The sequence below is a fragment of the Planococcus citri genome, chromosome 1 (assembly GCF_950023065.1).
Source record: "Planococcus citri chromosome 1, ihPlaCitr1.1, whole genome shotgun sequence".
Classification (NCBI taxonomy): Eukaryota; Metazoa; Arthropoda; class Insecta; order Hemiptera; family Pseudococcidae; genus Planococcus; species Planococcus citri.
In genome coordinates, this window is record NC_088677.1 from 76,894,057 (window position 1) to 76,920,800 (window position 26,744).

General features: G+C 34.8%; 3 protein-coding genes across 3 annotated transcripts in view; 2 read left to right on the top strand and 1 right to left on the bottom strand.

Moving 5' to 3' along the window:
• LOC135833529 (serine/threonine-protein kinase/endoribonuclease IRE1-like) overlaps positions 1-26,744 on the bottom strand; it is a 328,041-nt gene that overhangs the window by 245,915 nt on the left and 55,382 nt on the right. The window lies entirely within an intron of this gene.
• LOC135833644 (transient receptor potential channel pyrexia-like) lies at positions 3,689-5,450 on the top strand. Its single transcript, XM_065347416.1, has one exon. The coding sequence runs from the start codon at positions 3,689-3,691 to the stop codon at positions 5,249-5,251; it is 1,563 nt and encodes a 520-aa protein (XP_065203488.1). The 3' UTR covers positions 5,252-5,450.
• On the top strand, positions 16,379-19,550 carry LOC135843118 (transient receptor potential cation channel protein painless-like). The gene has a single exon (XM_065360872.1). The coding sequence runs from the start codon at positions 16,379-16,381 to the stop codon at positions 19,298-19,300; it is 2,922 nt and encodes a 973-aa protein (XP_065216944.1). The 3' UTR covers positions 19,301-19,550.

The window sequence follows — 26,744 nt, forward strand, 5'->3', positions numbered from 1 at the left end:
TACATACTTACTTTTTTTTTGGCAATTTCTGTCACAAAAATGGGACTACGATATTTTGTAACTTCGGAGCAATTTTCGAAAACAGGTGAGGACTTTCCAGAATTTGTTTCAAAAAAGGAAATTTCTTGAGAAAGCCCAACTTCAAAAACTTTTGGTATAAAAGCAAAAGTTTTCGACAGTTTTTTGGATAAATGCAATTTTTTAAAGTTTATTGCAATTTTTGTCAAATGCGAGAATTTTAGTCAATTTTTGGCAAAATAGAACGCTTTGGAAATTGTACACAATATTTTTGGCAACAAAAACAATTTGAAAAATTTTGCAAATGAAATTTTTAATATAAAAATCGGATTTTTTTGAAATTTTTAGCAATTCTTGAGAAATTTCTCGAAAAAAAAGTGAAAAAAACAAATTTTTGTAAAAGTTTTTGAAAAGAACGACACTTTTCTGTAATTTTAAGCATCAAATTTTAGAAAAACGTGTTAAATTTTTGGCAAAAAGTTCAAGTTTTTGGAACTTATTGACAAATTCCTGGCAAGAAAATGAAACTTTCAAGAATTTTATTGAAAAAACTGATATTTTGATAGGTAAAAAAGTGGAACTTTAAGAATAATTTGTTGTCAATTTTAATTTTTGGCAAAAAAGCAATAGGTACCCACTGTTGAGAAATTTTTTGAAAGAAAATGAAACTTTTCGACAAAACATGCGGAACTTTTTTGAAATTTTTTGCAAAAAAAGGTAGTTTAGAGCAATTTTACAAAAAGCAAGTAAGTAGGTAATTCTTTTTAAAATTTTGAAACAAAGCGAAAATTTAAAAAAAAATATTTTCTCGTAATTTTGAGGCAAAAAAAATTTCTTACGTAAAAATTATCTTTTTTATTAAATACGAATTTTCGAAAGCTTTTAGCCTTTTACCTTCACTTCGCTCGGTAAATTCGTCTCTCTTTTCCAAAATGAAACATTAAAAATTCAAAACGCATAATTAAAATTTTTATATGTCATAGAATGCTACATATGAACATATCAATCGGTCGCTATTTCATTCGGAAAATTTTTTCTTATGCCAGTCGGAAAATTTTTAGTCCACATCCTCCAAAGAAAGTCTTTAGTTTCGTCTCTGAATTCAAAAAGGAAAATGTAAATTTTTACTAGTCATAAATACATCAATCGGAAGAATTGTCATTTTTATCTCTTTTCTTGATTTTAAAATCTCACCATCTCAAGTAAGTATTAATTTCTTCGGCGGCAAAATTAGTAAAATGTAGTCGTCCTTCGCTGATATAATATCAATTCATTGACATAACGTTATGATTTTTTAAGCCTCTATAAAAAATTTAGACAAAAACTACGATAAATTATCCGCGAGTGGCTAATCTAGTGACACCGGAAGAAGATGAATTTGACGATATTCTAATTAGAACAGCGGTCCAAAAAAATGACGTCGACACAATTAAACTTATAGCATACTACTGTTCTCGGAAGACTGTACCAGAATCTTCGCACTTACTCCTGCTTCAAGGAGGTATCGAAGCAGTCAGGGTGGTCATCGAGTACATCGACGTGGATATGGAATTTCAAAGGGATTCTCGTGGTAATTTTCGTAAGTACATATCGTGACATAATATTGCATCCGTACCAGGCGCGGATGCAGAAATATGTACCATGCAACTCGCAATGTTTACAAACATATTATGCCATTGCTAATTTATTCAACACGAGCGTTCAGCGTTAGCGTGTGACAAGGACAGATGGGGAGATTTTAAAGGTGATCATTTAAAAGGTGTGAGGTGGATTTTTATTTTTACCGCAAAGTTGTGTAGTTAAAACCAGTGGTCAGTCTGGTGTCGTCTATCCTTGAAGAAAATGCATATAGCAATTTTGCGAGAGCACAGTTTGATTGGTAAGTAGGTACATGGAATTTTTACAGGTCGCGAATACATGTTTACAAACATATTCGGCGCGAAAGACAAGGACGCAACTCGTAGTGTCGTCTAAAACCACTTATTCCATGATCATGGGCGCGATGTTGCGAGCGGGGAAAGGGGGAACGTATCGCATCTGGTTTTTTTTTCATACAAATTTATTTGATACTGATTCGGGCTATACTTTGTTGGGTACTTTCGCGGATGAATTTTACACACCGATACCTACTTTGTATAGAATCGTACAGTAGGTACAAGTGAAACAAAGTTCATCCTACATTAAATGCGCCATAGCTAAATTTTAAATGGTATTTGATAAATTTTTAGTTCTAAAACCATCGCCCAACTTTTCACAGTGTTTTTTAAAAATCGGTTTTCGTTTCCGTGCAAGTTATCAATTGTGACGTTCCGTGATGTGTGCTGCACAGATGGAATTGGATACTCTTCAAAACATGACAAATCAAGAAAAGCTATTGACTGCTTTCAAGCAGCGAAACTTGGACGAGTTCAAAGAAATCATAAAATGCGAGGACGTGGACATCGATCATATCTACGTAGAGTCGGGTGGGACTCTACTAGATTTAGCTTGTCAATCCAGCGAAGCCAATGAGTATGTTCTAATTCTACTACTAAACGGAGCTTCAGAAACGAAAGTGAAGCGCACTGATAATTTCGAAAGAAATTCAGACGAAACCGCGAGACATTATCTGTTCGTGGCTCATACATTCAATATGAAAATGCATAAATTTTGTGATACTTTAATTCAAACAGCACTGGAAGAGAATGACGTCAACACAATGAAACTTATAGGGTACTACCGTTCTAAGAACGCCGCTCCAGAATCTGCTCACTTGTTACCACTTCTAGAAAGTATCGAAGCAGTCAGGATACTCATCGAGTTCTTTGATGTGGATATGGAGCTTCGAAGGGATTCTCATGGTCATGCTCGTACTTATCGTAACATAATATTGAAGAAATATCCCAAACTAAAACCAGAACTTCCAACTAGGTCTAGGTCACAAAGTGAACTCCAAAAGATACTATATTCATATCTCTCCAACAATGCCCCTTACTTGTTTTTAAATCGAATCGCCGAACTGAGCACGGAATTTCTGGACGAAAGCTTTACTATTCATGATCACAACACATACTACTTCTTACACGTAGCTTGCAAAAAAGGTTACATCGACGTAGTAGATGCGCTGTTAGAGAAAAATGTTCAACTAAATACATTAGCTGATAGAGATCACGATATTGATGTCCATTGTTGGCAGATTACGCCATTAGCGGTAGCTGCGTATATGGGTCATTATGAAATTGTTACCAAGTTGATTTCACACAATGCTCATCTGCAAATTGATGAAGAATCCGGATCGGTTTTGACCTTCGTCATACATGGTATGCATATACAAGGTAACTCAAAAGATACCCATCGCGAGATTCTAAAATTACTCTTGACATACAATTCTCAAACTGTTCCTGCGTTAGACATAAATCATAAAGATGTATTTGGCAAGATCCCACTTCATTATGCAGTCGCATTTAAAAATGAATTTGTCATCAAATCTCTCATTGACGCCGGTGCCAATTGGTATTCAAAAGATCCCAACAGTAGCAGTCCCTTAACTTCAGTTCCAGCAACAATATTGGAAAAATTTCTTGATGACAGCATTAATTTGAAAACATACCTAGGTATCATCGGTCTAGCACAGGCAGTGACGTTTGACTAGAGCATATTCGATCAAAATGATTCTACAAAAGGTAACGAAATGGAATTTTTTCATCAGATTCAGCAAATACCAGAGTTGAGAACACTTCTCAACCATCCGCTTTCAGAAAGCTTCCTCTACGTGAAATGGTGTCTCATTAAGAAATATTACTTGCTTAATTTCGCATTTTATTTATTATTTTGCGTGGCCTTGAACGCTTATATTTTCCAAATTTATGAATGTTCATCTTCATCGACCAGCTACAACAGCTCTCAGTCAACCAATACTGAAATCAACCATCAAACATCTTCAACTTTATGCAAAGCACCGTGGGTAGGATTGGGAACAATAACATTCCTGTTTTACATCGTGTTCATTGTACGAGAACTTTGTCAAATATTTCTTTCAATTGGGCAATACTTCAAATCACCTGAAAACTGGTTGGAAATGATGATGATCGCTGCAGTTGGTGTTTTCTTTGCGAATGAACGCAACGTATATATAGCAGCCACTGTTAATGTAATGGCGTGTATAGAGCTCGTATTTCTACTTGGTAAACATCCGTGGTTTTCGGTCTACATAGAAATGTTCAAAACAGTCGCGTTAAATTTTGCCAAATTTCTCGCATTGTTTTCAATTCTGGCTGTATCGTTTGCGAACAGCTTTTACATTCTGTTCCGAAACAAAACAGAAGAGTACGCATCGACAGATAATGAAACCAATGTAGATCCATCCAACCAGCCGATAGAAAACTCCATTAATTCGTGGTCGGACGTGAGAGTATCGTTAATCAAATCGATTATCATGATGACCGGAGAACTTGATACCTCTAATCTACCCCTAGGTGAAAATTTCAATTACAGTTATGTGTTTTTTTCGCTCTTCATCTTTCTCGTTCCCATGGTACTTTATAATCTACTCAACGGTTTGGCCATCAGTGATACGAACGCTATCATGAAAGACTCGGAAATAGTTGCTGTGATGTCTCGAGTTAAACTGATGTGGCAATTGGAAGGTCTACTCAACAGCAAGTCATTGCAGTTTTTACGTAAGCGTAGCCCAGAATTTTTAAATCACCGATTTTTCAGGGATGTTGTTATGAATAGTAGAGAGCACGATGATCCAGAAATACAAGAACTGGAGAGACTTTCGAAAAGGATTGGAAAAAGGGGAGTTGTTGTACGCTCCGTAGATAAGTACAGCATAGAAATTGGTAACCCTGGAAAAGTAATCGGAAAAATGCCCCTCACTATCATCAAACAAGCTGAACAAATTGTAGAAAAACCAAATCACAGTAATTCTTCCAAAGATATGGAACAGAGTTTATCGACGGATGTCGCAAAGAAAACTTCATCGAACAGCGGATTCATCGATGAAACAGTTCATAAGATGAGCGATCAAATTCATAATTTAAAACTCGAGATCGATCAAAAAAATACAGAAATGAAGATAATAATCGATGAAATGAACGCAAAAATTACTGATCGCGTCGAAAAATTGTTGCAAAGCGTTGAAAGTAATAATAAATTACTGAAATCGGTTGTGCAGGCAGACTATTTGAAGCCGAAAGAACAGGTTGGAGATGGGGATGAATTATTGACATGTATTTCTCATCGAATGTAATGATGTTTCCTGATTAGTGTTCAAATTAATTGCATTTCTCAATAATTTCTTCAGTATTTAAATTTTCTGTTATTCTTCATAAAATCTTTGCCTTTCCGCAACTATGTATTTTTACCTTTAATTTACATCATCTACTATATTTATATGTAGGTAATTACCTAATTATTCTTTGAATTATATTTTTATGGTACGATTTCAAGCTGTTTACATTTTGTTCGTGTTCTATCTTCTTTCTTTAATTCATTTCCCTGCTAAAAAATTGTCGAATATTTACCACTCTAGCCCTGGCGGAGATAGGATTAAAATACTCAGCAGCACCATAGCGTTGAATGTTCGTAGCTCACTCGAGCCACAAACAAAAATTATCCAGATCATAAAAAAATGTTTTTCTCCGTTAAATTTTTCAAGTAAGTATATCATTTCCAATACTTTAAAAGATCATCGCACGTGGTGACTCACGGACCAAAAATAAAACCATCAACTTTTTCATTAATTTTAAGCATGAAATTTTGGAAAAACATGGTCAATTTTTGACAAAGAGTGAAACTTATTGACAAAGAAGGAGGGTCATTATGGCCATTTTCGTGCCCCTCTCTACTTCGAGACTTGGATGGCCTTTTCTTATAGGGGATGGTCCCTATTATTATTATCAGGTGATATTTTCCCAGGGGAACCCATAGGGGGGCTGTGGGGTGGCCCCAAAGTCGAAAATTTCAAAAATTTTTAGAACCACTGCTCGAAAATGTAAAAAATTAAAAGTAGCGAATATATGTTGCTTTAAGGGTAAGCAATGCGGCACTTAACGGTTTTTCATTTTTGACCTTTTTAGGGGTTGTGGTGGGGGTATTTCTATTTTTGAAAATTTTGGAACCCCCTTTTTTGACCCTTCCCGTCGAGCCACCCTAATGCCCTTTTCATGGTTTATTGCTACTAGTAGTAAGTTCAATTGATATTATTTGCAACCCCCTCATCAACTTGGCTCATATCGAAAAACTCAATAATTTTTGACTTTTTTTTGAGGTCCATATTTTGGGAAACCATGAAAAGTTATCGAGGTCCGGTTTGCGGCAAATATGTTGCATTTTACTTCTTAATCGACTGGCATGCTTGAATTTTTATTTCAAGTTAATTTTTGACCTCATTGTTGCAGATCACTTTTGGGGGTGGCGAACTTTGAGAACCCCTGAAAAAAGTTCTAAAGTGAATTTTTTCAAACTTTGAGCTGAAATGGTCTTAAATGCATGTGTTTAACCAATATAATATGCGAATGCGATATTTTAATACAATTTAGTCATTTTGGCTGATTTTATCAAAAAAAATAGTGTTTTAACAACAGGCATAGCATTTCCGGCAAAAGTTAAGCTACGTGTATTCGTGGTTTAGTCCAGTCATTAAAGACATTTTTACAGGAAAAATTAATATCAAACCGATCATCCGCAGATATTGTTCACAGAGGTCCCCTCAACAACCTACTAAAAGTCCTGGCCCCTACGGGGTCCGGAGCCCCCTCAAAAGGGGGTGGAACCTCCACCGAAATCAGTTTTTCGCCATTTTCTCCCCCGAACTGCATTTTAGCGAAAAATATGTGGCTAGATAAAAGAATCTACGTCGAATTTCCGATTGTTCAAAAGGGGCGGAACTACAACCATTCAAATGAGGGGGGTTCTCTGAAAAATACATAAAGGCTATAGGCGCCTAAGAGGGGTGAAATGGTCATCGAAATCGTTCGAGTTGATATTGGCATGGAATGTAGGTACCATTGAGAAACTTCCGCGTGGAAAGTTTCAGATCCACACCCCCTCCCCTTTTTGGAGTGCCCCCCTATTCTGAAACTTCAATAACACCTTTCTCAGCCCCATTCCAACCGATTTTGAAAATTTTTCAGTATGTTATATACATATATCTTCAATAGGTATCCCCACAAAAATTTTCAACCCGCTCCCCTCATATTTACCCTTCAAAATGGTGTAAAAATGTGTCGTAGGGAGCGTTGGGGGTAAAATGGGAATTTTAGGGAAAATAACTAAGAATTAATGAGTAGGGTATAGTTTTCTTATGATTCGATACTGCTGACCACGAATATGACGTCAGATTTTTTGCTACACTCATCATAGAGAGCACTTGGCCGCCTCAATATTTATTATTGCTAAAAAGTATAAAATAAGTTGAAATACGCCATTTTGAAGGGTAAATATAAGGGGAGGGGGTTGAAAATGTTTGTGGGGATACCTAATAAGGATATACATAGCATACTGAAAAATTTTCAAAATCGGTTGGAATGGGGCTGAGAAAAGTGTTATTGAAGTTTCAGAACTTTTGCCGGAAATGCTATGCCTGTTGTTAAAACACTACTTTTTTTGATAAAATCAGCCAAAATGACTAAATTGTATTAAAATATCGCATTCGCATATTATATTGGTTAAACACATGCATTTAAGACCATTTCAGCTCAAAGTTTGAAAAAATTCACTTTAGAACTTTTTTCAGGGGTTCTCAAAGTTCGCCACCCCCAAAAGTGATCTGCAACAATGAGGTAAAAAATTAACTTGAAATAAAAATTCAAGCATGCCAGTCGATTAAGAAGTAAAATGCAACACATTTGCCGCAAACCGGACCTCGATAACTTTTCATGGTTTCCCAAAATATGGACCTCAAAAAAAAGTCAAAAATTATTGAGTTTTTCGATATGAGCCAAGTTGATGAGGGGGTTGCAAATAATATCAATTGAACTTACTACTAGTAGCAATAAACCATGAAAAGGGCATTAGGGTGGCTCGACGGGAAGGGTCAAAAAAGGGGGTTCCAAAATTTTCAAAAATAGAAATACCCCCACCACAACCCCTAAAAAGGTCAAAAATGAAAAACCGTTACGTGCCGCATTGCTTACCCTTAAAGCAACATATATTCGCTACTTTTAATTTTTTACATTTTCGAGCAGTGGTTCTAAAAATTTTTGAAATTTTCGACTTTGGGGCCACCCCACAGCCCCCCTATGGGTTCCCCTGGGAAAATATCACCTGATATTAATAATAGGGACCATCCCCTATAAGAAAAGGCCATCCAAGTCTCGAAGTAGAGAGGGGCACGAAAATCGCCATAATGACCCTCCTTTTTTCTGGCAAAAAAGCGAAACTGTTGATCATTTTATTGAAAAAAGTGACATTTCAAGTCGGAAAAACGGAACATTTCGCAATTGTTGACTATTTTTGGCAAAAGATCGAAACTGTTGAGAAATTTTTTGAAATACAATAAAACTTTTTGCCAAAACAGCGAAACGTTATTGAAATTTTCTGCAAAAAAGGGTAGTTTTTGAGCAATTTTATAAAAAAAGTAATACTTTTCAAAATTTTTGTAACGAAGCAAAAATTTTCTAAAATGTTTGGAAAAAATAAATCTTTTCACCTAATTAAGTAATAGGGGAAAAAAGGCTAAACATTTGGAAGCAATTTTAATGAAACGCGAGAAATTGTGGTCAATTTTTGGTAAACAATCGAATTTTATGCCTATTTTTAAAAAAATGCAAGACTTTCGCGAATTCAAGCAAAAAGTTTGTCTTGGCAATTTTTGGCAAAACAGAATAATTTTAAGGAATCTTTGGAAAAAAAGTGAAATTTGTTGGCAACAATTTTTAACGACTGACGAGTGACGAGACATTTTGGAATTTTTTTTCACCAATAAAGGCGAAACTTTTTGGCTTTTCTGACACAATGACTTTTATGATTTTAACAAAAATCGGCTCATTGAAGAAATTTTTAACAGGAAGTGGAATTTTTGCAGCAACTTCTGGTCAAAAAGCGGAGCGTTGGGGGCAAGTTTTGAAAAAAAATGAAGTTTTCTCGTAGAAATCTCCGGCTAAGTATCTTTTAAATGTTTTTAAAAATTGAGTCGGGTGGGATTGGTAATTGTATTGTAATTTTGTCCAGGGGCGTGAAAATGTTGAATTTGTTGTCTCTGATCAAAGAAACAAAATTTATCTGAAGTACCTATGCAAAATTGTTTACAAAAAAAGAGAGAATAAAATACATACATTTAAATTGTAATGAAAACCCAAAAATACTGAAACAAACAGCAAATAAATTCGTGTTTACGATATAATCTGCCACATCGACGAAAATCGCCAATATCGTCGCAATTAATTTGAGCAGTAGCGATAACGACCAACCTCCCGTACGATGACTGATACTAACGACAAGCGTCACCATTATAACCTATGATGGAGCATTTTGTCATCAGACTTATCACTGATAATTATCGCCATCCAGCCAAACTCTGCGGTAAAAAGCTGAATTTTGCACAGTTTTTAATAATTTTTAGTCAAGTTCTCAAATTATCGTACAGCTTTGAACAGTGTTTTTTTTATCGTTTTTTGTTTCCGTGTAACGTATCAATTTTCATAAAAAGTTCTGTCATTTGTGCTGCACTGATGGAATTGAATACTCATCAAAACGTGACAAACCAAGAAAAGCTATTGTTTTCCTTCAAGCAGCGAAACATGGTCGAGTACGCAAAAATCATAAAATGCGAGGACGTGGACATCGATTATTTCTACGGAGATCCGGATAATAGCAGATTATTAGATTTGGCTAGTAAATCCAGCGGAGCCAGTGAGTATGTCCTAATTCTTTTACTAAATGGAGCATCAGTAGTAAAGTATGAGAGCACAAAAAAGCTCACTCAAGTTGTCACAAAAAATGTAGACACAACCACGAGAAATTACCTGCAAGTGGCTAATCTATTGGAAGTGCCACCGAAAGAAGACGAATTTGATGATACTCTAATTCGAACAGCGGTCCAAGACAATGACGTCAGCATAATCAGACTTATATCATACTACTGCTCTCGAAACACAGTTCCAAAATCTTTACACTTGTTACTCCTCGAAGGAAGTATCGAAGCAGTCAGGGTGTTCATCGAGTACTTCGACGTGCAAATAGCTCGTACTTATCGTGAAATAATATTGCAGAAATATCCCCAACTAGAACCAGAATTTCCAACTAGGTCACCGAAGGCGAGAGAGCTCCACGATATTTTATTTTTCCATTTACTGTGCAATGAGCCTGAATTGTTTTTAAATAAAATCTCCAGACTGAGAACGGAATTACCGGACAACCGCAATGGTGAGACGTACTTATACCTAGCTTGCAAAAGTGGTTATGCAGACGTAGTAGATGCGTTGTTGAAAAAAAACGTTGAACTAAATTCATTACACCAAGATTACGTTGTAGAGGTTATTGGGCACCTCTGATATAACCAAACTTACACCGATAACGATAGCTGCGTATTTCGGTCATTATGAAGTTATCATCAAGTTGATCAGTCACAATGTTCATCTGCAAACTGATGGAGTGGGATCGGCTTTGACTTTTGTAATACGTGGTATGAATCGACAGAGTATCTCAAAAGATACCCATCGCAAGATTCTGAAATTACTCTTGACTTACAATTCGCAAACAGTTCCTGCACTTGATATAAATCACAAAGATGAGTTTGACATGACCCCTCTTCAGTTAGCAATCGCTTCGAATAATGAATTTGCCATCGAGTCTCTCCTTTACGCCGGTGCCGATTTGTATTCAAAAGATCCCAAGGGTAAGATTCCCTTGACTTCAGTTCCACCTAAAATACTTGAGAATTATTTCGACGATAGCATTAATTTGAAAAAAAGACAAAGGTACAGCGAACTCGATCTGATAGTGACGTTTGACTACAGCGTATTCAAACGAGTCGATCAAAATTTTTCTACAACAGGAAACGAAATGGAATTTGTTGATCTGATCCAGCAAAAACCTGAATTGAGAGCACTACTCAAGCATCCGCTTTCAGAGAGCTTCGTCTATGTGAAATGGTGTCTCATTAGGAAATATTACTTCCTTAATTTTGCATTTTATTTATCATTTTTCGTGGCCTTGAACGCGTATATCTTCCACATTCAAGATTGCCCATCGTCATCGACCAGCTACAACAGCTCTCTGTCAACCAATACTGAAATCAAGCATCATACCTTTTCAATTCTATGTAATGCATCGAGGTTAGGATTGGGAAGAATAACATTCCTACTTTACATCGTATTAATTCTACGAGAACTTTGCCAAGTTCTTCTTTCAAAAAAGCAATACTTCAAATCATTTGAAAACTGGTTGGAAATGATGATGATAGGTGCAGTTGGTGTTTTCTTTACGAATGAACGCAATGCACATCTGACAGCCTTTATTAATTTAATGTCGTGTACAGAGCTAGTATTTCTACTGGGTAAACATCCGTGGTTTTCGATCTATATAGACATGTTTAAAAGAGTGGCAATAAATTTTGTCCTGATTTTCGCATTGTTTTCGATTCTGGCTATATCAATTTTATTCCGAGACAGATCAGCAGAGTACACTTCGTCAGAAGCTGAAACTAATAACTCGATTAATTCATGGCTATACTTGAAGGTATGGCTCATCAAATCAGTAATCACGATGATCGGAGAATTTGATCCTTCTACTTTACCCTTGGTTAAATATCTCAATTACAGTTATGTGTTTATTTCTCTCTATATCTTTCTCGTTCCCATGGTACTTTATAATCTACTCTTCAGTGATACGAACGCCATCATGAAAGACTCTGAAATAATTGCTGTGACGTCTCCAGTTAACCTGATATGGCAATTAGAACGTCTAGCCAACAGCAAGCCAGTGCAGGTTTTTCGTAGATGTTTTCCAGAGTTTTTAGATCACAGATTTTTCAAGGTTGTTGTGACGGAAAATCTGTGCAACTGTTTTCGAGTACCATACGAGCAACGGAATAAGAACAATTGCGCAGTACATCTATTTGGAGGATCCATGATGAAGATCGGACAAATGCCCCTCACAATTATCCAACGTGTCGAACAAATCATGGAAAAACGAAATCACATTAATTCTGCCAAAGATAGGCATGGGTCAGAATTTATCGGCAGACGTCGTAACGAAAACTTCATCGAATAGCGGATCCATTTGATGAAGAAGTTCATCTGATAAGCGATCAAATACATAATTTATAAAACTTGAATTGATGGGGAAAATGCTGAAATTTTAATAATTTACTTAGTTTTTTAATTTTCAGTCGATACTTTCGGTTTTGCTTTTTTCATATGAATATATATTTTGTATAAAATGTTTGCATTTACGCCCAACAATATCTTATTTTTATCAAATTTAATCTACCTACATTATAGACTATGTACATATTTATAATCACCTAATTATTCTTTGAATTATATTTTTATGATACAAATTCAAGTATGTTACATTTTCTTTGTGTTCTGATTGTTCTGTCTTCTTTTTTAAATTCATTTTCCGGCTAAAAAATTGTCTAAATCACCAAAATTTAGATTTTCAAAATTTGAAAATAATATTATACGTTGCATGGACTAATACTGAGAGATCGTAAGTGTGGCACATCAAATGAATGAAAGACAAGATTTTACAGGAGAATGTCGTGAAAAAACGCCGAAGCAAGTAAGATTTTTCTGCTGAATTAGTTGATGACTGAAGCGAGCAAATTATAGGAACGTGATTTCAAACTTGATATCGACACAAAAAGTGATAGCAGCAGCGAAACTTATTAACCATGTTATTGAATAAAATGAGATTTTTAAGCCTGAGAGCGAATTTTTCGGAATTTTTGGCAATTTTCGCGGCAAAAGATCAAAACTTTAGAGCATTTTATCGAAAAAAGTCATGTTTTTTTGTAAAAAAGCAGAACTTTTAGAATTGTTAGGAATTTTTGGCAAAAAACCACAATACTATTATGAGGAATATTTTGAAAGAAAATGAAACTTTTCGATAAACAGCGGAACTTTTTTGAAATTTTTGGCAAGAAAGGGTAGTTTTTGAGCTTTTTTGTGAAAAAAAGTAATATTTTCCAAGAATTTTTGAAATGAAGCAAAAATACTTATTTAAAAATGTTTGGAAAAAAAGAAACCTGTAGATAAGTACGTTTTAGATTTTTTAAAAAAAATACTCGTAGGATCGGGTGGACTCATTAAATTTTTGAGATAAAAATGACATTTTTCGGTAAGTAATATTGTAAGAATCTGATTTTAGAAAAACGTGTTCAATTTTTGACAAAAAGTGGAAGTTTTTTGGAAATTATTGACGAATTTCTGACAAATAAAAGCGAAAGTTTACAGCATTTTATTGAAAAATGTGAGATTTTTAGGCAAGAAAGCGGAACTTTTCGGAATTGTTTCCCATACACGGCAGAAGATCGAAACATTCGAACATTTTATTCCAAAAAGTGATATTTTTGAATAATAAAGCAGAACTTTTGAGAATTTTTGGCAACTTTTGACAAGAAAGCAGTACTTTTGAGAAATGTTTTGAAAGAAAATGAAACTTTACGAAAAACAGCGAAATTTTTTGGAAAATTTTTGCAAAAAATTGTAGTTTTTGAGCAATTTTATTAAAAAAAGTAATGCTTTTCAAAATTATATTTATGAGTTCGCGTTCAAGGTTGAAAAATTTATGGCAAAAAAACAATACTTTCGAAAAAATTTTTGAAAAAAAGTAAAACTTGGCGGAACTTTTTTGAAATTTTTCTGCAATTTTTTGGAAATCTTTGAAAAAAACCGTAGTTTTTGAGCAATTTTCTAAAAAGGTAGTAGGTACGTTTTAAAAATTTATGAATTATGAATACAGGAGTCTTTTCGGTACATAATTATAGGTAAAAAAAAAACTAAAAATTTGAAGAAATATTGATAAAACGCGAGAAATTGTGGTTAATTTTTGGTGAAAAGTTGGAATGTATGCCTATAATTATCTGATAAAAAGCAAGACTTTCAACAACACAAGCGATGAGGGGCAGATTTTTTGGCAATTTTTGACAAAATTGAAAGATTTTTCGAGCATCTTTGAAAAAAAAAACCTGAACGTTTTTGGCAATTTGAACTAAAAAAGCGACAATTTAAAAAAAGATTTGACGACTAGCGAGACTTTAAATAAATACCTAATTTAAAACTTGAGATTGATGGAAAAATTGCTGAAATGAACGTTGTTTGTTTTTTGTTCTGTCTTAACTCGTTTTCCTGCTGAAAATGTTTCTAAATCATCGTTAGTTCCAGAAAAGCTATTCGTCAAAGTGGATCAACATTCAGGAAATGTAAAAAAAAATATTTTTACGTTTCTAGGGAGATAATCCACTACATTATCTCCCGCTCGCTAATCACTCGGTGGACAAACTAGCGATTTTCTCCCTTAAAAACGTAAAATATATTTGAGTTACTTCCCTCGCTTCGCTCGGGAAATAAACCTCGAAATTTGTTGAAAATCACATTATCTCCCTAGTTGCATAATCTACTATTTCTGGAATTTGAAAATAGTACGTATTTGTACAGAAGCGGTACCTACGTCATCTCCGAGTATTTTTATTCGATCATGTAGAGCTTTGGTGATTGGTGAGCAGTGGCGATTACAATCATCTTCTCCTATAATGACAAATAAACCATAACTGCCACCCAACCGTACAGTATTCATCATCACAAATTATTATCGCCATTGTGCCGAGCTCTGCTAGTGCTAGATAGCTAAATTTAGCGTTATATTTAAGTAATAAGTTTGAGTTATCAAACTATCGCTCAACCGTCAACGGTGTTTTTTATCGTTCTTCGTTTCCGTGTAAAGTACCAATTTCATAACGTCCTATGATTTGTGCCACGTAGATGGATACTCAACTCATCGCACATTACAAATCAACAAAAGCTATTGGTTTCGTTCAAGCAGCGAAACTTGGACGGGTTCAAAAAAATCATAAAATACTCGACTCATGCATAGATTATAAAATTACTCACTTATTCTTATACGCGAGGTACTCACCTGAAACAAAAAAAAAATTAAGGTGGATTAGTTAGTAATAAAATTGTTGATCAATCAACAGATATGTGAAATAACAATGGTCCAAAGCCAAAGTAAGAATTCTGACGATCTCGACGTTGTATAAAGAACCAGAAATAATTCACAAATAAAGTATCTATCATAAAAATTGGGTAAAATTCTGCTTATAAGTGATTAAATTATTAAAAAATATCAAGAATTGATCGGAAATTCTCAAAATTGAATGATAATTTGTCAAAACTGCAGAATATGTCATAAAATTTGTAAAATTTGCCCCCCTCCCAATAATTGAAAATTGCCAGAAGTCGAATCATGGTCTCGAACGGAATTTTTTGGAAAAGTCACCACTTTTTTTCAATCAAATTTTCAGAAAGCTCTCCAATTGAACCCTGCTCCTCCACAACGCGCGGTAGAATTTCACAAGTGAAACAAAGTTCAGTCTGCACGAGCCGATTTTGCTCGCGAGCTTACGGGTCCGACATGAATACATTTTTAAGAATTGTGCAAACCATTCGAAAAAAGTTTGAAAATTTACCAACTTTTAAAAAAATCGCCAAATGTTGAACTCGGCATGAATTTAAATTTAGAAAAATTTGGATCGGTGAAATATTTGCGAAAGTAGATATAAAACAGATTTCATAAAACATATTGTCACGCTTGAATTATACTCGGTATATGTAATTCGTTTGGCCTCGTTCGCTTTATTTCTTACTCAAAATTGAAATTTTCATCATTCAAATTAAGTTAAAAAGTATTAAAGTTCAAGAAAAGTAACATTTCACATTAAAAACGTTGTTTTTTACTTCTGAAAATACGTATTTTTGAAGCTTTTGCCCTCGCTTCGCTCAGGCCACTTCAATTTTTTTTTTGAAAATTGAAGCCGAAAAAATTTCCCACATAAAAATTATCCATCATTTTTATACTTCTTTAAATACGAATTTTCAAAAACTTTAGCCTTCGCTTTGCTCGAATAAATTTGTCTCACTTTTTCAAAATGGAACATCAAAAATTTAAAACGCAAAATAACAATTTTTATAAGTCATAGAATACCTACATACGAGTACAGAATGTGAGCACGGCGATAACGATTTTCGTCATCAGATTCATCACTGATAATTATCGCCATCCTACCGAGCTCTACAGAAAAAAGCTAAATTTTGCGCCGTTTTTAATCATTTTTAGTCTAGTTCTCAAACTGTCGTTCAGCTGTAAACAGTGCTTTTTTTATCGTTCTTCGTTTCTGTGTAACATATCAAATTTCATAAAACGTTCTGCAATGAGTGCTGCAACTGTTGTACAGATGGAATTGGATACTCTTAAAAAAATGACAAATGAAGAAAAGCTATTGAATGCCTTCGAACAGCGAAACTTGGACGAGTTCAAAGAAATCATAAAATGCAAGGACTTGGACATCAATCATAAATGGGAAATGCCGCATAAAGGGACCCGAATGACTCTATTAGATATGGCTTGTAAATCCAGCGAAACCAGTGAGTATGTTCTAATTCTGCTACTAAACGGAGCTTGGAGAACACACTGGGAAGGAGTAGAGCTCGCTGAAGCTTTCAAAAGAAATTTAGACACAACTACGATAAATTATCTGGTTGTGGCTGATATATTGAAAGTGGAACCGGAAGAAAAACGTAAATTTTATGATACTCTAATTCAAGCAGCAGTCGAAAAGAATGACGTCAACATATTCACACTTATGGCGTACTACCGTTCTGAAAACTTCGCTCCAGAATCTGCACACTTGTTACCACTCTTAGGGAGTATCGAAACAGTCAGGTTGCTCATCAAGTACTTCGATGTGGATATGGAACTTCAAAGGGATTCTCATGGTCAATATGGTCATGCTCGTACTTATCGTGACATAATATTGCAGAAATATCCCCAACTAGAACCAGGACTCCAGGCTCGGTCTAGGTCAGAAAGTGAACTCCAAAAGATACTATATTCATATCTCCGTAATAATGCGCCAGAATTGTTTTTAAATCAAATCGCCGAGTTGAGCACGGAATTTCTGGACAAAAGCCTTACTATTCGTAACGAGACATACTTATACGTAGCTTGCAAAAAAGGTTATATCGACGTAGTAGATGCGCTGTTAGAAAAGCAGGTTCAACTAAATACGTTAGCCAATGATCCTCTTGACATCTTTTATTTAGGCGCAATTACGCCATTAGCGGTGGCTGCGTATATGGGTCATTATGAAATTGTTACCAAGTTGATTTCACACAATGCTCATTTGCAAATTAATAAAAAATCGGGATCGGTTTTGTTTTTCGTAATATGTGGTATGGATCGACAAGGTTTCTCAAAAAACACCCATCGCGAGATTCTAAAATTACTATTGACTTACAATTCCCAAACTGTTCCTCTACTAGATATAAATCATAAAGATTTCTTCGACACGACTCCGCTTCATTATGCAGTCGCATTTAAAAATGAATTTGCCATCAAGTCTCTTATAGACGCCGGTGCCGATTTCTATTCAAAAAATTTTTGTGGTGAGCTTCCCTTAACCTCAGTTCCATCAACAATATTGGAAAAATATTTTGATGACGGCATTAATTTGGAAATAGAACAACGAGGTATTCTCGGTCAAGTTCAGAAAGTGAAGTTTGACTACAGCATATTCAAATCAGTCGATCAAAATTCATCTGCAATAGGTAACGAAATGGAATTTTTTCATGAGATTCAGCAAAAACCAGAGTTGAGAACACTACTCAAGCATCCGCTGTCAGCGAGCTTTCTCTATGTGAAATGGTGTCTCATTAGGAAATATTACGTCCTCAATTTTGCATTTTATTTATCATTTTGTGTGGCCTTGAACGCGTATGTTTTCCAAATTCACGACTGTCCATCGCTATCGACCAGCTACAATAGCACTCTGCCAACCGATACTGAAATCAACCATCAAACCTCTTCAATTTTATGTAATGCCTCGTGGTTAAAACTTGGAATAGTAACATTCCTGTTTTACATCGTGTTCATTCTACGAGAACTTTGCCAATTTCTTCTTTCAAAGAAGCAATACTTCAGATCACGTGAAAACTGGTTAGAAATAATGATTATAGTTGCAGTTGGTGTTTTCTTTACAAATCAAAGCAACGCACATCTAGGAGCCACTGTTAATGTATTGTCGTGTATAGAGCTTGTATTTATACTTGGTAAACATCCGTGGTTTTCGGTCTATATAGAAATGTTTAAAACAGTGGCACTAAATTTTGCCAAATTTTTCGCATTATTCTCGATCCTGGCTATATCGTTTGCGAACAGCTTTTACATTTTATTCCGAGATAAAACAGAAGAGTACATATCGTCAGAAAATCAAACTAATGTTGATCCATCCAACCAAAGAATTAAAAACTCATTTAATTTGTGGCCAGACCTGAAAGTATCGCTTATCAAATCGATTATCATGATGACCGGAGAACTCGATACTTCTAATCTACCTCTAGGTGAAAATTTCAATTACAGTTATGTGTTTTTTTCCCTTTTCGTTTTCCTCATTCCCATGGTACTTTATAATCTACTCAATGGTTTGGCCATCAGTGATACGAATGCCATCATGAAAGACTCGGAAATAGTTGCCGTGATGTCTCGAGTTGAATTGATATGGAAATTAGAACGTCTACTCAACAGCAAGTCATTGCAGGTTTTCCGTAAGCATTGCCCAGAATTTTTAAATCACAGATTTTTCAGGGATGTTGATATATCTGGAGTGTTTGGTGAGCCAGAAAGACAGCAACAGAAGAAACTTGAAATAGACTCCCTTGATCAATACCGCATAGAAATCGGTGATTCTGACAAAACAATCGGGAAAATGCCCCTCACAATCATAAAACAAGCCGAACAAATCGTAGAAAAACGAAAGCACTGTAATTCTGCCGAAGATATGAACCAGAATTTATCGTCAGATGTCATAAAGAAAACTTCATCGAGCAGCGGATCCATTGATGAAGCAGTTCGTATGATCAGCGATCAAATACATAATTTAAAACTTGAGATCGATGCAAAAAGTGCTGAAATGAACGCAAAAATTACTGATCGCTTTGAAGAATTGTTACAAAGCGTTGAAAGAAATAATAAATACAAGAAACTGCTGTGTAGGCAGAGAGTGTCTATTAGAAGTAGAAAGATGGGTTGGAGAAGGGATGAATTATTGAAAGGTATTTCTCACCGAATATTATAAATCACTTCCTCGTTAGTGTTCAATTTTATGACATTTTTCAATAATTTCTTCAGTATTTCAATTTTCTGTTCTTTTTTTTACAATATGAATATTCTTTGTAAAATTTTGCCTTCACACCTGACAATAACGTTTTTTACCAAATTTATTTTACATCATCTACTATTTATACCTAATTACCTATCTATTCTTTGAATTATATTTTTATGGTACGATTTCAAGAATGTTATTTTTTGTATGGGTTCTTTCTTATTTTTTTAATTCATTTCCTTGCTGCCTTGGCGCAGATTGCATTAAAATACGTAGGTACTAAGCGGCACCGCGCCGTAGCGTTGAACCATGAATGTTTGTAGCTCACAGGAGCCACAAACAAAATTATCCATTTCATACAAAAATGTTTTTCTCCGTTGAATTTTTCATCATTTCCGATACCTTCAAGCACCATTACACGTGGTGGCTCACAGACTAAAAATAAAACCTTTAAATGCCATGATCACACATATCTTAATATAGTTTTTCAAAACTCAAAAATACTACCTACACATCACATGACTTAATGAACCAAGTAAGATTTTTCCGTTGAATTAGTTGATGACTTAAGCGAACCAATAGGTATAGTTACAAGGAACGTGATTTCAAACTTGATATCGAAACAAAAAAAGTATTAGTTGCAATGATGATTTGTTGCAAAGCGCAGATGAGCGAAATAATATAAATTGCTACGTACATGGCCCATTAAAACAAGAAATCGTGAGGTTTGCAAATATGGATCAGATTTATGAATTCACGCTCAATTCGATATTGAATGGTTAAAGAAAGAGCCAGGTAAGTTCATAATTTTTCAAAATTGAGCTATGGGTAAGAATTTTATTTTTACAATGTCTCGACGAACAAAGCAAGATCGAAAGAGCATGCAAAAATATATCATTAGCCGACATTTTCAGAAATTGAAGTGCATTTTTCGTTTTTTAATCAATTCTTAAAAATCAAATTTGAGCAAAAAATGGAGAAAAAAATCAGTATTTTACCAAATTGACCTAGTAAGCAGAAATTTGGCATAACTTCAATTTTTTGACATTCACTACAAATATCTACCTCCGAATTGATTAGAAACCGGGGGTTGTAACCGTTTTTGGTTGTTCTGAAGCATCCAGCAGATTTTCGAAAATTGAAACTTCCACAAAATTGTTTCCAACAATAAAGTTAGAAAACTTAACTTCACAGTACACTTAAATTTCAACATGCTGAGTCGACTGGAGGCGATTTCAAGCAGTTCTGCAGCGTTCATCGACATTTTGAAAACTACAGCCCCCCCACCACCAAAAAAAAAAACAGAAACCTCTGCCTAAATTAAATAAATTTGATCACTGTGGTTTAGGATTCGGTTATCTAATTTATCGATTTCAGTTTGAGATTTCAATTTTGGTTTTGAACCTTTCATTTCGAGCTCAGGACAACAATTTTCAAAAATGCAAATTGCTAGAAAACCCAAAAAACTTATGAGAGATTTGTAAAATTTTGCAACACTTCGTAAAAATAAAGGAAACTTCTTGATGATTTAAGCATCAAATTTTGAAAAAATGGTACCCAAGCTTTGCCAAAAAGTGGAATTTTTTAACAATTTTTGGCTAAAGAAGCGAAACTCTTGAGTATTCTACATATAAAGAAAGTGAGATTTTTAGGCATGAAAGCAGAACTTTTCAGAATTATTGTAAATTTCTGACAAAAGAGCAAAACTTCTCAGCATTTTATTGAAAAAAGTGATATGTTTAGGAGGCGAAAGGGCAGAACTTTCAGAAATGATGGCAATTTTCTAGAAAATCCGTTCGTCAAATTACGTCAATATTCAGAAAATGTAAAAAAAAATATTTTTCTGGAATTTGAAAATACGTATCATAATTGACCACGTCGAGCTTTGGGCGATTACGATTATCTTCCCTTATGATGACAAATAAAGCATAACTGTCAATTTACCATACAGTATTCATCATCACCGATAATTTATCGCCATCATTCCGAGCTCTGCTAGTGCTTAATAGCTAAATTTAGCATTATATTTTATAATTTTTAGTTATCAAATCGTCGCTCAAACGTCAATGGTTTTTTTTTAATCGTTCTTCGTTTCCGCGTAAAGTACCAATTTCATAACGTCCTGTAATTTGTGCCACGTAGATGGATACTCCTCATCAAAATAATATGACAAATCAACAAAAGCTATTGGCTTCGTTCAAGCAGCGAAACTTAGACGAGTTCAAAAAAATCATAAAATGCGAGGACGTGGACATCGATTACTTCTACGACCAGGATCCGGATAACGAAACTTTATTAGATTTAGCCGGCCAATCCTGCGGAGCCAGTGAGTACGTTCTAATTCTACTACTAAACGGAGCTTCAGTCATGTACTGGAGCGAAGAAAAGCTCGCCGAAGCTTTCGAAAAAAATGCAGACACAACTACGATAAATTATCTGCGCGTGGCTAATGTAATAGAAGTGGAACAAAAAGAAGACGAATTTTACGATACTCTGATTCGAAAAGCGGTCGAAAACAACGACGTCAACATAATGAGACTTATAGCATAGTACAGTTCTCGAAACACATCGGATCATCGAGAATCTGCAATCTTGTCAAGACTTCTAGGAAGCATCGAAGCAGTCAGGGTGCTCATCGAGTACTTCGACGTGGATATGGAATTTCAAAGGGATTCTCGTGGACATACTCGTACTTATGAACAGAACAGAAGAAAATAAAACTAATGTTGATCCATCGAACCAGACGATTGAAAACACAGTCAATTTATGGCCAGGCCTGTGCTCTCGTAATTTGAAACAGTCAATTTCACTACTTAGCAGTCCCGACATTTTGCGTTTTTAAAGCATTAGTTTTTTTTACTGCAAAACAGTGAAAAAAACTACTGCTTTAAAAAATAAAATGTCGTGACTGCTAAGCAGTGAAATTTGACTGCTTTAAATTTATAGAGTGGGTATCGATAGTTAAATCAATCATCATGATGACCGGAGAATTTGAAGCTTCTACTCTAACTCTACCCCTAGGTGAAAATTTCAATTACAGTCATGTGTTTCTTTTCCTCTTCATCTTCCTCGTTCCCATGGTACTTTATAATCTACTCAATGGTTTAGCCATCAGTGATACGAACGCCATCATGAAAGACTCGGAAATAGTTGCTGTGATATCTCGGGTTAAACTGATATGGCAATTAGAACGTCTAGCCAACAGCAAGTGGTCGCAGGTTATTCGTAAACGTTGCCCAGAATTTTTAAATCATCGATTTTTCAGGGATGTTGAGATGATTATTCTGGCAGGAGAATCCTCTAGGTTGGTAACGCGGCAACTGAAGAAACTTACAGTACAATCCAGCCTGAACTACAGCATACAATTTGATGTATTTGGAAAAACAATCGGTAAAATGCCCCTCGCTATCATCAAACAAGCTGAACAAATCGTAGAAAACCGTAAGCTCAGTAATTCTGATGACGAATATGTGGCTCAGAATATATCGGCTCGTGACGAAAATAAACCTTCATCGAATAGCGAACGACGCGTTGATGAAGTAATTCATAAGTTTAGCGATCAAATACGTGATCTGAAGCTCGAAATTGATGTAAAAATTGCTAATATTGAAGAAAAAATGACCGCAATGAATGAAAAAATTGCCGATCGAGATGAAAAATTGTTACAAAGTGTCGATGAACGTAATGAGAAATTACTCGAATCGGTTGTGCAGGCGGTAGCACATTTAATAAAGCAAAAGGAATAGAGGTTAGAGATGGAATGAATTATTGAAAATAGTGCTATGCAACAAAATGATATATTTATCGATTTATGTTCAATTTCGTTGCATTTTTTAATACTTTCATAAGTTTATTAGTTTCTAAGTCGACTATTTCAAAAATTGATTGTTTTTAACTCGTGAATACTGTTCATCGAATTTTTTCCTTTTATGTATATGTACTTACTCGTAGCATAAGAATAACAACTTTTTTACAAAATATCATTTTCATACTAGGCCTATTTACTTATACGGACCTAATTTTATGAATTAAATTTTTCACTGCACAATTATTCAATTATTATTCCTTCCTTTTATATACCTATTTGAATATTCAACTGGCAGAATTTTTTTGAACCGGACAATACTGGATCGAAAAAGTATGCAAAAATATATCATCAGCCAAAATTTCAGAAGCTGAAGTGCATTTTTCGATTTTTAACGAATAATTTTTAAAAATCAAATTTGGACCAAAAATGGGAAAAATCTGAATTTTACCTAATTGACCAATAAAACTGAAATTTGGTTTTTCTCAGAATCGATTGGAAACTGTTTCTAATCGTTCTTTCACAGTTCTGAAGCCGCCAATAGATTTTCGAAAGTTGAAAAACCGTTTCAAATCGATTTGGAGGCCCGAAAGCAAAACACACACCAAATTTCGGCGTTCTTGGTCTATTTTGTAAGATTCTGGTTGTTTTCCATTTTTGAACCGAGTTTAATTTTTCAAAAATTCATTAGAAATCAAATCGTTATTTGTGAACTCAAAAATTTGATTTACGATTTCCAAATTCGTATTCGGAAAATCAGATCACTTCGATTCCAACCCGATGGACAATTATTTCAGCTGATTTTCATTCCGTGATTTTAGAAGTTTTTTCTGATTTGCCGTTGAAAATAAAAGGTCACAGCCTCACAGATGTAGTGTAGAATTGACTTACTTAACTTTTCTCATAAGGATTATAAAATTACTCACTTATTCTCATATACACGCGAGTTCATATTCTATCATTTTTGGAAGGAAATTTGTACTCACCTGAAACAAAGAAAAATTAAGGTGGATTAGTTAGTTATAAAATTATTGATCAATCGACAGATATATGAAACAATAATGGTCGAAGGCCAAAGTAAAAATTCTGACGATCTCGACATTTTTACTATAAAGAGCCAGAAATTAATATTCGCAAAAAAGTGTCATAAAAATAATTGTAAAATTGATTGTGAAAATCACTCAAAAATATCAAAAATTGATAAACCATCAGACTACGACCAAAATTTGAGAAAATGTTTCATTTGGGTAAAATTTTGCACAGACTCAGACTCATGCTTAGTTAAAGTGCTCAGATTATTGAAGAAAAAAAAAACAAGAATTGATCGGAAATTCTCAAAATTGAATGATGATTTGTCAAAACTGCAGAAAGTGTCATATCATTTTTCAAATTGCCACCCCCTCCTCCCTAATTGAAAAGTTGAAATCATGTTATCTAACGGATTTTTTTTTGTTGAAAAAATCTCTACCATTTTTCAACCAAATTTTCAGAAAACTCTCTACTTGAACCCCCCTTCCCACACTCACACAAAAAAAAATTAACAAAGTCAAATTTTTCACAGGGAAATTTTTGAAAAAATTGAAATTGGAAGAAAATTTGTGTATATACGAGTGAAGTATTTTTTAATTTCAATCAAAATCATACGAGTATAAAAAAACACAATGCAAATAAATGAACGCATTAGTAAATTTTTTCATTTTTTCACTACCTTTTTGACTGAATTCACTTTCACAACCTGTTAATTACCCTGAAGACTTTCGTCAATTCAAGCGAAAGGTAGGGTTTTTAAAAATTTCTTGCAAAAAAGAATCATTTATCGTCGCTATTATGTACATGTGAGCAAAGGCGATAACGAATACCTTCCCCTACGAGGTAGCTATCGACCTACGACAGAGTATTCGTCATCAGACTCATCACTGATAATTTGTCGACATCCTGCCGAGCTCTGCGGTAGAAAGCTGCATTTTGCATTGTTTTCAATAATTTTTAGTCTAGTGCTCAAATCATCGCTCAGCTGTAAACAGTATTTTTTTAAAATGTTCTTCGTTTCCGTGTGACGTACTTATCAATTTTCATAAAACGTTCTGTGATTTGCGCGTTGCACAGATGGAATTGAATACTCATCAAAACATGACAAATGAAGAAAAGTTATGGACTGCCTTCAAGCAGCGAAACTTGGACGAATTCAAAGAAACTATAAAATGCGAGGACTTGTGTATCAATTTCCGGGAAGTGTCGGATAATGGGATTCGAATGACTCTATTAGATTTGGCTTGTCAATCCAGCGGAGCCAGTGAGTATGTTCTAATTCTGCTACTAAACGGAGCATCAGTAACACACTGGAGCGGAGTAAAGCTCACTGAAGCTTTCAAAAGAAATTTAGACACAACTACGATAAATTATCTGGTTGTGGTTAATATACTGAAAGTGGAACCGGAAGACGAAGATAAATTTTATGATACTCTAATTCGAACAGCGGTCGAAAAAAATGACGCCAATATAATGAAACTTATAGCATACTACCGCTATAAAAATTTCGCTCCTGAATCTTCACACTTGTTACCACTTCTAGAAAGTATCAAAGCAGTCAGGGTTCTCATCGAGCACTTCGATGTGGATATGGAATTTCAAAGAGATTCTCATGGTAATGCTCGTACTTATCGTGACATAATATTGCAGAAATATCCCGAATTAGAACCTGAACTCCCGTCACAAAGTGAACTCCAGAGGGTACTATATTCGTATCTCCATAACAATGCACCAGAACTGTTTTTAAATCGAATCGCCGAACTGAGCACAGAATTTCTGGACAACAGACCTACTAATGGTAAGCAGACATACTCCTACTTATACGTAGCCAGCAAAAAAGGTTACAACGACATAGTAGATGCGCTGTTATACAAACAAGTTCGAATAAATACATTAGCCACAGATTACTATCTTCGTGTCCCTTATTCGTGCGAAATAACACCATTAGCGGTAGCTGCCTACATGGGACATTATGAAATTGTAACCAAATTGATTTCACACAATGCTCATCTGCAAATCAATAAAACGGCCGGATCGGTTCTGACTTACGTAATATGTGGTATGAGTCGACAAAGTATCTCAAAGAATACCCATCGCGAGATCCTCAAGTTACTCTTGACTTACAATTTGCAAACTGTTCCTTTACTAGATATAAATCATAAAGATGGGTTTGGCAGAACCCCACTTCATTTTGCAGTCGTATTGAAAAATGAATTTGCCATCAAGTTTCTCCTTGAAGCTGGTGCAGATTTGTATTCAAAAGATGCCTTCGGTAGGCTTCCCATAACTTCAGTTCCAGCAAAAATATTGGAAAAATATTTTGATGACAACATTAATTTGCATACAGACCGAGATGTCTTCGGTTTTGTTCAGGAAGTAGAGTTTGACTACAGCATATTCAAACAAGTCGATCGAAATTTCTCTACAACAGCTAATGAAATGGAATTTTTCCATCTGATTCAGCAAGAACCAGAGTTGAGAACAGTACTCAAGCATCCGGTTTCAGAGAGCTTCCTCTATGTGAAATGGTGCCTCATTAAGAAATATTACTTCCTTAATTGTGCATTTTATTTATCATTTTGC